This window comes from Chenopodium album, chromosome 11, assembly GCF_948465745.1.
Source record: "Chenopodium album chromosome 11, dcCheAlbu1.1, whole genome shotgun sequence".
Taxonomy (NCBI): domain Eukaryota; kingdom Viridiplantae; phylum Streptophyta; class Magnoliopsida; order Caryophyllales; family Amaranthaceae; genus Chenopodium; species Chenopodium album.
In genome coordinates, this window is record NC_137844.1 from 13,384,495 (window position 1) to 13,397,205 (window position 12,711).

Genomic DNA, 12,711 nt, shown 5'->3' on the forward strand with positions numbered 1-12,711 from the left:
ATCGAGTAATCATAATAGTTTTTTTCCCTTAAATGCTTGAATTTCGACCAGAGGACTCCATTCGGGCGGAAGCGTACATAAATCCAACTACTCCTCAATTTTGATTAATTCCCGAAGGTTCGACAACGTAGATGGAACAATAACTTATGTGATACGAAATAGTGTTCGTCAATTATTCGTTCAAGTGAACTTGATCTCTGAATTGTTTGGGGATTGAGTGTGTTTTCATCAATGAACGGCTTGAGATCTACATCGCATTATGGTTTGATTCTCTTGCGTGATAATAAACAAGTCGAAAATAAATAATCGAAATTGCGAACTAATTATTAATACAATGTAATTTATCAATATACATAATCATATATACATCAATTATGTGCAATAAAAAAATATATTATAGTTTCACGTAATTTGTTAATTTATCAATATTTTTCATATAATTTAATTCAATTAAACTTTCATATTTTATTGACTAATATTTTATTGACTTTCAATTAAACATCCACGCTTTACTATGAATCCTTCAACCTGATCATCTCCGGGAGAGAACATACTTACACTTATCATTACCCAACAGTACATTCTCACCCTTAAAATAAATATAAAGTAATGGAAACACAAGGCGTTATATTCAACCGGATTAACTTTATACGACAAGGTTCATAGTGTACCGCGAACACTATACACCCGTTTAAAGCGGTCAATTCAATGGCTGAACCAATTCAATAAGTGAATCAATCATGGATTTAATTCCTAACTTTTTCCATGGCTTTTCTTGATATCTAGCACTCATGTTCATATTTTGAATTTATTAAATTTCCTAAAATCATTACTTAGTTCATCATCTACAAACACTTTCCAGCTATACAAACGAGAATGAAAAGCCAAAATATAGAGGAAAACTAGAGTAATCGAGAATTTCTTTGAACTTTATTGGTAAACTATTTCCAATATAATTAGGGAATAACCTTTTAAACATTTGAGTGATCTAAGACCATCAAAATTAAACCCTTCAAGACAATTTCATTCAACCATCCAATATAAAAGTTTAAAATGCACATCAAATAGATTCAATTTAGCACATAAAATCCATGTTTTCTTTTGAACATTTGGCAAATCATCATATACCCCTGAGTTTTTTGTATATTCACCAAATACCCCTGAACTTTTCAAAATTTATCATATACCCCCGAGTTTTCACAAAAATATACCATATACCCTTGATGATTAATGGTTGTTAACTTCGTTAGTCATTAGGGTTAATTCTGACCCATAACCACCCTAAATACAATTTTCTACCTCCAAAACCACCCATATTCCTTTTTTGCACCCCTAAAACCATCCCAAATTTCATTTTCCCATCCTTAAAAACAATCATACGGATATAGTTGTGGAGATTTGGAGTGGTTTCGGGGGTTGGAAAAAGGAGATGAATGGTTTCGGGGATGGGGGGAGAGATCTAAAGTGGTTTCGATGCATAATTAACCATATTCCACCCATCTTGTTGTTATTAGGGGTAATGGTGAATTTTTGTAACATCTCAAGGGTATATGGTGAATTTGAAAATTTTCAAGGGTATATGATGAATAAATAAACAACTCAGAGGTTTACGGTGAAAAATCCGTTGTTTTTTTTTTTGCATGCAAAGCAGGCGATGAAAAAGATATCTCATCAAACTTGCGCTTACCGGCCTTTTTACCCATGTAATGCCAATTAGAAAAGGAAAAAAAGGCCAGAGATGGCTTGGGAGATTGAAAGAATTTCGGAAAAAATTGGTTTTAAAATTCCAATTTTGAGCGATTTACTTTTAATAATCCCAACTTTGGATTATTATTTAATAATCCGAACTTAAGGGAGTATTTGCTATTATTAGCCTTTGGTGACCGGTAATTTGTATTTAAGTAAAATTTTTTTTTAATTTCACTTTGGGCCTATTCTGATTTATTGAACTGTGCTGAACTGAACTGAACTAATTGGAGCTCAATTGAATTGAAATGAATATTTTATGAGAGAAGGAAATTAGGAGCTGAACTGAACTGATTGGAGCTTAACTGAACTGAACTGAAATGAAAATAAGCTGAACAGAACAGACCCTTTAACTCCAGCCAACAACTACTAATCACCTCCATGGTAGCCAGATCCTAGCTTTTAACCACCATCTCTCCTTCCCATTTACCCTTCAACCCACCTTCCCCTTCCCCTGCCCCCACCTTTCCCAACCACCGGAAAATCCATCTCTCCTCCATGTCGATTAAAAAAGCCAATCTCTCTCCCTACATTGGAAACTCATATCTCACTACCTCCCATCACAATAACAATAATGAAGTTAATTTATTTATACAACCATTGCTATTAACAACTTTGTGAATCAATTAAAAGCATCATCAAATATCTCCCTTTGATGATTAAACTAGATGGTGCTATGATTGAATTAAAATCCATAATGTACTTCAAGTGGCTAAATTTCTTCACGAATTTTTTTCTTTTGAGTTGTTTGAACAGAATTATAGCAAAGTTGAGAGTTGGGTGCAATTTTAGCATAATGGAGAAGCCATCTCTATGTATTGGGATATAAGGAAGATAAAACAATGTAGTACTGGAGATAGTGTTTAGTGGCGATGCAACTTTTACCAAAAGCTAAAATTATTGTTTTTGAGGTAACAACTTGTGTAATTATCTGTTTTCACAGTTAATAGCTTGTTAGTTGTTGCCTACTAACAAGTACCCCACACACAACAACTAGCACACAACTAACGGCTAACAACACCCACATCTTTGCCAAACAGGGCCATAAGCTTCTCGTTTGATGACGAGAATTAGAAATGTCTTCTTATTTTTTTTTTATTTTTTTTTTTTGAAACCTTAGAAATGTCTTCTTTTCACTTTATTTCTTAACTTATACTTGTAATAATTATACAATATGAATTGCTCTCTTTGGCAAATATGATGGTGGAGGCTTCACTGTGCATTCATTAAACCAGAAGCCTTGAGGAAAAAAGAAGCCTAATTTTAAAGAACATGAAGTCTAATCATGCAAATATGTAAGCCCTAGCACTCCATTTATTTTAGAAAATAGATTAGATCATGTTTACATAATTTTTCATTACTTTTTTCTCTATCAAGACTGACTATTTGACTGAAAGATCTTTTCTCTCATCTCTCTACCCGAGTGATTTCCATAGAATACAACTCTTCTAAGGAAACCATGACAGCTAACATTAGAAATTTTTGTTTGCCATACAGAAGTTGCACAATGATAACTACAAATCTTTCTAAAACTACAACCCTAAAGCACAGATAATGTCCTCAGACATCAGAAGTATTTGATCTAGTTTGACAAATTGTCAGATCTGAAATAGTTATTAGGAACCAAATCTTTTGGTGAAAATTCAGCTGTCTCAAGAGCTTCATAAACAAGTAAAATCCAAACCCCTTTCCTCTCTCTCCTTTCTTTCTCGATAGAGGTGGGGAACTGGGAATAGGTATAACTACACAGGATAATGAATATTGAAAACAAAAGTACTGTACACAGATGTAGCAGAATAATGGCTCTGCTATAGAGTTAGAATGTACAAAGTGAGTTACGTATAAGACAAATGTTTTTGAGGCGCCTTTAGTTGCTTATGTCGAAGTATTTTGGATCAGAAGGGAAATGATATTCAACATTCAACTGCAACACCCAAAACAAGAAAAGGCCCTCATCAGAAAAGACAGGAAGTAATCATCAGAAAATACTGAACTATCATGACATTGAGGTACATGACATAGCTCAGGATAAGTAACTAACTCAATAGAAAATGTGGTTATGCCAATTGAGAGATGAGTACAACATTGAAAAGACTCATGCCAGAAGATCTGCCATTACCGATTAAATTTGAAAACCATCAAATTAAACAGCAGTGTAAATTTCAACAAAACCAACATCATTTCATCAAAAAAACACTTTCATTCTAGAGTATTATTTTTTATAAAGTATTTGTTCCTTATAAAAAAAATCAACTCAAGTACCCAACCTTTCTTTTCCTTTACTCCACATTTTATTGGCAAAGTCTTATTTGGTTACTTAAAGAGAACAACTATATCTGTTCCTTAATGTTCTTGAAACTTAAATTTGCACAAGACTTTAAAAAATTGAAGAAACATGGTCCTTTAGAGTAAGGTAAGGGGATAAAAAAAATTAAATAAATAAATTGCCAAATAAGGAATAAGATCAAAGTGTAGAGAACAAGAATAAGGGACCTACTAAAATACAAAAGGAATGGAGTTAGTAAGTTTTATGAGGTTGATATTTCATTCATATGAAGTGAGCAAAAGATACTCTCAATGGAGGAAAATAAAAATTTATATTTTTTGGAGCTTTCAAACCCTAGTGTAAAAACAATACATGTGAAACTGTCTCTCTGCAATAAGTGGAGCCTCCAGAACATGAAATTTGCAAATTAGCTTTAATTAAACAACAGATCCTGTGCCAATGATGTCTATAATAAGAATAACATCAGGAATAAAATGAATTGTCAACCTAGCTACAACATTAGTACATTAAATTGTCAAAAGCTACTGTCCTACATGACCTTTCACAGATGTCTTACAAGATAGGTCATTCAGTAAATTCGAATACTTACTATTTATGTCACCTATCATTTATTATTAGATGGGAAAAGGTGTTATTGAATGGCAGAAATGCGGTTGATAAGATGCACGTAAATCAGAATTAAAATAATTCAGGAATAATCCATACCTTGCCCTCATCAGCATCTAATTGGCGTTGAGGAAAGACCACCTTTAAGTCACTATACAAATAAAACCTTCGTTCTGTTTCCATTTTTGTGTTTTTGCTTTCGGGAGTAGATGATATATCAGACTTGCACCTTTGAACAGACCTAGAGGTTTTCTTAGAATGAGGACACATAAATCGCAGATGAAGAGCATAACGTAGAACACCATTGCCACTGGCACTTTCATTAACCTTTAAAGCACAATGTGATTTTTTCCTAGTCATATGACCTTTGTTCAATACCCTATTTTCTCTTCCTGGAGCTCCTGAAAAGTCGAATTCAGAGGAACAGGGTTCAAGATTACAATGGGATTGGACAGAAGGATAGCCGTGGTGACAAAGATCATCAATTTCCATCACTTGCGTTCTCTGGTTTAACAAACTAGCATTTGGCAGATCATTTGAATTGTTCGGCACCACGAAAGGCTTAGCCTTTTCAGATGACGCAAGAGATGTCTTTTGGCGGAGAAATGTCTGTTGCGAGTAGATGGTAGATGCAACTAGAGTAAGCAAATAGATAACATAGCATAAACATACTAGACTACTAGTATAAAGTAAAAGAAAACTGAAAAGAATTCTGAACAGTCACACAAAAATAAATGACTGAGCTCTACTCCAGAGTAGGAGTCCCACTTGAGGGTATTTGCACCCAAACTCTTGGCACGTCACTTTCTATATACTAACACAGAACTTCCATATGAGTCAATGACACACAAGTGAGACGGATACTAGTTTCCAAGTTACAAGTATAGCACAACAATTGTTCTGATCTTTTCTCTTCTAAACTTGTTTTCCTTGGGATTCTCGGGCTGTTGATTAATAGGATGGTGAGCGAAAGATATTCTAAAATTAATCCATGAAGCCAAATTTATCTTGTAAATTACAACTTTCTTTTGTCTCCGGGTCAGCAGGCAAGCAGACAGCCATAACATGATTAATGGTGAGGATAATTGACATTTTGGCAGGTTAACAGAAAGGAGCCCAGTTTCTCCCATAAATTGACCATCTTTATTCTTTCAGAAAATCAAGAACCCAATGCATTGGGGAAAAAATGAATAGGGAGGATGACAATATGTATGCAACCTTAAAGAGGCTAATAATGGTTAGAGATTGGAAACTAATTGGTCTATTAATCCACACCACAAAATCAAGAGCAACATCATATTAGAAGTTTATAAGAATTGAGTATAGATCCCAAACTTTGGCCACTATCACTAACTTAACTGTTATGGATTTGCCTAATAAATCCGTCATGCCACAATTCTTCCAATATCAACATACTACATTCAGCCTAAAAGATTATCTTCTTAAATAATTGGATGCATGTTAGAAGATTTTTAAAAACTACAGATAAGAAATGGTATAAACACAAAGTGAGTAATATAGCATGAGCAAGAACCAGCACACGTTAAGCATACACAACATTATTTGATGTTATTGATTGTTCAAAACTTATTTGAAAATTTGGTTGTTTGAATCCAGTCCACAATCTATACTCAGTGAACAAGCTTTCAAGTAAATGAATCAACCAAAAATGGATTATTAAATCAAAAAGTTTAGCATTAAAGACACTAGAAACAACTCTCCATGGCTATTAGCATACTCCCGGAAATTGATTAGCCTGACTGTTCCTCAGGTGTGGGGGCGATTTATGAACATTTTTTCATTTACTTGCTAATAACTAATAAGAGACCAAAGTAAGTATTCTTGTTTTTTAGCCTATAAAAATCATCATTTAGATCAATTGGGGTTGATAATTTAATCACTATATGCATCAATTTGAAACCTCAAAAAAGATAATTTATTTACACCTTTAAAGAGAGAGGTAGCGAAAGAGCACTTCCCAAACCCCAAACCCAGTACTAGCAGCCATACAAAACTCAAAGTTACTATAGTTCTGAGGTCAGAGAGAGACCTCTAGATCTCGTGCACCTCACAGGTGAATTGTTGCCTTCTTATCTTTATGCTTCAAGAAAGGATTTTTACCACAGCCCAAAATTTCACTTCTTCATCCTTTTCTAGATCATACTCTAACAATGTCTTCCTTTTGACAATGGTTAAGGCACCGATATTAACATATTCAAGATGTGCATGTACTCATGTAGAAGCAATTGATTTGCAGAAGTATGTAATTCTAATAAAGAATACAATATCGAGAGGACAGGACATCTTGAATACAGATGGATGTCACTTTCATGAAGTCCTATTCTAATTCCAAGCTGTACACTTACTCGTTAATCCATCACTCCCTCCTCATGAAGATAATTTTAAGGTAGTTTAGAGATTAATTCTCCAATGATTCAAGGGAGATAGACGTTTGAAAATTGTTGTTACAGGGAAAAAATTAGTAGGTTTTTTTCATAATTTGAACCCGCCATCAATTTAATTACGTAGTTCATTAAAATGATGTTTCAAGAAACTACAATCCCAGATTTTAAATGGTTTGCTTAAAAAAACTGATTTGCTAACACCGTTCAGCACATACTCTTGGTCCAAAATTGATCTATGAATTTCCCAATGATAATGGTCCTCCCATATATACAAGTTGATCAAACCTCTATGTACAAGATAGCAGAAGCACAGTCCCTTCAAAAGTTTATTTTCCAGAATAGAAAATTCAATAAATATGACAAAACTAATAAACAACAAAGTAATATACCTTTGTACCAGCTGGCATATCACTCAAATCATAGTTGCAAAGGAAGGTATGAACAGGTGTTTTTTCAGGATTGCTGACAACCTGCAACAAAAAAACCAGTGATAAAGTCAAACTCAAGAATTCTGACACCGAGATCAATTAGCAGAAAAATCATTTTAAACAATAATGAAGATCAGAGGAGTAAAACAAGCTACAACTGAATAAAAAATGAAATTGAGGATGAATTCATTATAATTGATCTCCAGGTATCTAAAGATTACATAGCAAACATTTATTGTTAAAATGTGGGAGTATGTGACATGGGAACGCTAATGCAAAGAAGGAAGCAATATATGATAGCTACTTGAACTGATCGACCTTGTAGACATTCTCATATGTTTGTAACAAATCTATAGAAGCACTTATAATACAACTCAACTATATGAGGATGGAACTACTGGAAAGGTACACAACCCAATGAAGGAAAGCATTTTATACTCCTAGCTATTTCCTGGTTTGAAGCATGAGATACTGTGATTTAAACCAGAACTGATACCATGGCTACTATTTTTTCTTATATATTTGCAGCAACAATAAAATGTGAATACAGCACCATGGTCAGGTCATTATGCAACTGAAAATAGAAGATATTCTGTCATGCTCACTGACAAATGACACTGCGTAGTAAACTTGCACCTCCACAATGTACCTAAGGATATTAACAACCACATAAGTTACTTTTTTCTTCCCCAGATATCAAACATACTATTTGCTAAGTGGTAAAGATGAATAGTCTATCTACAACTCAGAGTCAAATGAAGAAACAGAAAGCTTTAAGTCGAACATTACAATCTATTTGCTCCTCAAAACAATTATAACATACAAAACCAGGGCAAATACCAGTTGAATTCGCCCCTTCATAGGTATACGTAATCGACTTTGCTCTGATGGTGAATCATTAAGACTAAGACTCCTTTTCATTTTTAACTTTCCGGGCTTGCTTGATGGCAAATTTCCAGCGAGGTCTATTGAAGAATAATAGAGCAAGTAATTATCTCCATCCACACTAGTAACTGCAAATGGAAGTTTTTTCGCCTTTGGTGAAAAACTTCCTCCTGTTATGCTGAGTACTGCAAGGAAGCCATTAATAGTCTGCACATCCACAATTTTACTGAGTCAGAACATGATCATTCAGTAAACCAACTATTAGATGCTGAAGTACAGATACAGTTATATTCAGAATAAGAATCTGACCTTGCTAACATATGTGGATGCCAAACGACCAGACAAGAGGGACTCCTCAAAGGAGCCAATCAAAGACCTTCTAACAGGCAAGCCAGTTAAATTCCTAGCCAGTTTTACACTTGGTGAAGTGCAAATTGATTCATAAGTCCAGCACTGGGTACTAGCAGCAAATTTTACAGGAGTACACTGATCATCAGCATTATCTAATAGATCAGGCCCTTCCATGGCCATGTCCTCAGTTTTGGGAGAAAACATATGAGGCATACTCCAATCAAGTGAGTTCTCAACCTCCTTGAAGGTTATGTACTTGACATTGGACTCTTTCCTACAATCACTGATCCTATGTACAGAAAGCTTTCTCTGATGAAATTTTGGACCAAGAGGGGACAATGATAATGGAGGTGTAACCCCTGTTTCTGAAGATGCTGAGACTGGTGCTTTCAGAGGCCCTAAGATATCTCCTTTTTCAAAAGAGTTGAATCCAGAATGCATCAAATAAGATTTATGAATTGGCAGCTGCTTGTTCCCAAGCAAAGGGCCGTCAGAAAAAATGCTGGAGTTGGACCCAAAATTATCATTAGGTGAAGTACTTCCTACTAAAGAGCTAGATGGATACCATATGGAAGTGTCTGCAGTACTCGAGCTAACTATATGAGCTTTCTTATGCTCGTGTGAACTCCCACCACCATCTTGTGAGTTTCTTTGATAAGCATTATCACCAATGCACAAGGAATCACCATCAAATTTGTCTGAACTCAGCATTGCATTCAATGGAGATAACAATCTCTTTCGCGCAGCAGCTCCATTTGTGACAGTTGCATTACTAACATCACTCACCACAGTCAACAGATGAACAGAATCAGCTTTATTACTCTCAAATGCATCCTGAGACGTACCTAATATCTGTGATTCAAAACCAACAACCCTCACAATGGGACTGTGAGTAGGGCGTTTGTTCTTAATACTGAACCAGCTCTTTTGGTCTGTGTGGCCAATCTTCAAACCACGTGTATTAGAAGTGAAATCTTTATGTACAGCAGTATAATCTGCTTCTTTTGGAAAATCAACAGCAGGCCTCCCCTGGAAATCTTCCAAAGTAGCACATGGAAAACTTCCAGGTATGAAGTTGCTCACATTAGTTCCATGTATTCCATTCATATCATAGGCGCTGAGACCAGAAAGTCTCTGGGGAGACTGCACCAATGTGCTTAGGGATGTTGCAACTTGTTCTGCAGTACTACCAGTTGTCACTTGAGGCAAACCCATCCCAAAAATTGACAGACTATACTGTTCAACAAATATTAAGATGAAACCTAGTTCAACCCTTTTGGTATTGTCTACCCTGACTCTATACTAAATGCTTTCTATCTTTTTCACTTAACTTTGGACTAACTAAAACAATTATCCCAAACAACTAATTACTAAGGTACAACGAAATTATAGCACTAAATGTTCATTAGTTCATTGATTTCTATAATGCATTTTTATACTATCAATAACTATGATAGCATCTTGTTATCTATCAATCAAACGTATCCACATTCCAAATGCACCTCCTTCTACAGCAAGCATCACATTGCTAAGGAGACCGGAAATAGAACCATTGGAACTACGCATCTTCTCCATGCAGCAGGGAGCAATGACAAAAGAGCAATACATTCTAGAAAATAGTGCCAAGTCCTGAAGACATAAAACCACAGAAATAATCACTTTTAAGAAGGGGAAGAAACAAAAAACAAGACGTATTTCATTGACATCTAGCACCCCAAAAAACAATAAAAAGCTGCAATGCACTTATATCTCATGTAACGGATTGTCAAACCAAATTTCAAGTTCCAACTTGCATTATCTGCGCAAGAGATCCCACACAAAAAGTAAAAACCCTAAAACAGAATGGAAGGTGGAAAATAGATTGACCCTAGAAAAGAAAAGAAAAGAAATACAGAACATAGTTCTATATAAATGAAGACAAAACACCACATAACAGGTCACCATCCATACAATAAGGCACATTTGTTAAATTGTACTGCTTCCCTATGCAAATTATATTCAAGAGACAGAGAGAAGGGGAGGGATTGGAAGTAATTAAAATTTACATGTAAATTTGCTCCAAACTCGGAAGGAAATCCTTGAAACAAGAAGGTCTAATGTAGACCAAAAGAAATATGGAACAACTTCAACATTACCCACTCTCCTATTAGGAATGACAAAGGATCTTGATAAGAAACATCAAACTTAGTAACAATGCTGGGAGAATGAACTCAAAGTACCATTTTTTGAGGTCATCATCCGTCGCTGCTAAACTATCCTCTTTCTTAAGCCACATTGTAATTCTTCCATGGGAGCATATTATTCATCAAACAAAAGACAACATTGGAGGTAATTAACATTTTATAACAGATTTATCTATGTCAAACATATTAGTATATGGCTATGTGCAATAATCACCTAAGCTAAAGACTAATGAAGGAAACCAACTTATCACACAATTTAATAATAACACTACTCCAAAATGCACCATGTTTTCAATGAAAAAAAAAGAGGAATTATGCTGTAAGCTAGTCTTTCTACATAAATTGATCATGGTAGACAGTCGGCCAACAAAAGGATGAAGCATTGACGCATAAACTTTAATTGCAAAAGCAATATTATACAGATCAATTCAGAAGATTTTATGAAATTTGAACAAACTCTAATACCCACTATAACAACAGAAATGTAGCTAAAAGCATCAAATATGGCAATGATCATGAACAAATGCAATAACAGCAAAATCAGAACATAATATGCACTGATCATTACTCTAAAGCAATCAAAATGACATAATCTGCACTGACCATTACTCTAAAGCAATCAAAATGACATAATCTGCACTGATCATTATACTCAATACCAATTCAAAAAGTGCAGATTAACATTAAAGAAAAATAGAGCACCAAACAATCATCCATTATTTGCAAGTCCTAATTAAGCATACAATTAGTCCAAATTGCTGATTAATTTTAAAATCCCACATCAAATATGATACAATCAAAGTAATTACCTCCTCAATTTTGATTAATACACTTTTAGTCATGTTTTATCAACAATCAAATAAAACAATAATCTAAGAAAAATACAGTAACAAATTCTGAACCCAGATAATAAAAGGGGCTGATTGTGAAACAGTTATCATCACCCATTACCAAAATGAAACAGAAGATCAAAAGAGAACGCACCAGTAAAATGAATGATCAAAGAATTGAATTGATAAATTGAAAAATGAAAACCCCAGATGAAATTTGCGCATAAAATTTTATTAAACACTAAAAAAACCCAGAAAAGGGAGAAAATCAATCACACCCTTTTTTAGTTTATCAGAAAAAATTCAATCAATCTATCTAATCTATCTATATATCCCTGTTCAATGGTAGAATTTTTTTCTTTTTCTCTCTCTAGTAGCTGTAAACCTCCCAATGTAAACAAGGTAATGAAAGCGTAACCAGAATTGGGTTGCTATTTAATTTTAGTTTTAATTTTCAATTTTGTTTGCTTTGTTTTCTGCTTTGCTTTGAACAAGGGAATTGGAAGGAGGGCCACCTTTGCCACATGGGGTGTGCGTCTCTACGCCAACTTCTGATTTTCAGCATGCGGCTCTCTTTTTCTTGCGTTGCACCTTCCTATCTCTTCTCCTAGGCCTACTTGCCTTGGGTGAATGGGTGCTACATCGTGATCTAGTTTCATACTCCGTATGAAGTATTATTTACAGCAATTTGATATAAAGAGTAACTTTATCATGTGTAATTTTATACTGATAATATATAATCGTCGCAAATAATATGAAGTAGGGGTATTATTATTTTTTTTTATTTGTCAATATGATATAAGGTATTGATTGAAATGTAACTTTGGCATGTGGTGTATCTTTCTAATAATGACCTACTCTTTACCTTTAAGGCACTGGTGTTGGTTGAATTTCAATTTTGTTGCATGATATATACTACCTCATGTTACTTGCAACAATTTTGTTTCTTTCCTTTTTTTGTAAGTTTTTGGGTGATAAATGACCAATATA

At 34.5% G+C, this 12,711-nt stretch overlaps 1 protein-coding gene across 2 annotated transcripts; it reads right to left on the reverse strand.

Moving 5' to 3' along the window:
* Nucleotides 1-3,479: 3,479 nt before the first annotated feature.
* LOC145567409 (uncharacterized) lies at nt 3,480-12,286 on the reverse strand. Of its 2 annotated transcripts, none has more exons than XM_081626678.1 (6): nt 11,876-12,286; nt 8,667-10,337; nt 8,313-8,564; nt 7,434-7,514; nt 4,739-5,248; nt 3,480-3,670 (listed from the first exon to the last, which is right to left on the reverse strand). In XM_081626678.1, exons 2-6 carry the CDS (start codon nt 9,921-9,923, stop codon nt 3,614-3,616), a joined length of 2,157 nt encoding a protein of 718 aa, XP_081482804.1. In that variant the 5' UTR covers nt 9,924-10,337; nt 11,876-12,286; the 3' UTR covers nt 3,480-3,613. The 2 variants fall into 2 exon arrangements, with proteins under 2 accessions (XP_081482804.1, XP_081482805.1); XM_081626679.1 differs by having other exon boundaries at nt 10,928-12,286.
* Between the last annotated feature and the right edge of the window lie 425 nt (nt 12,287-12,711).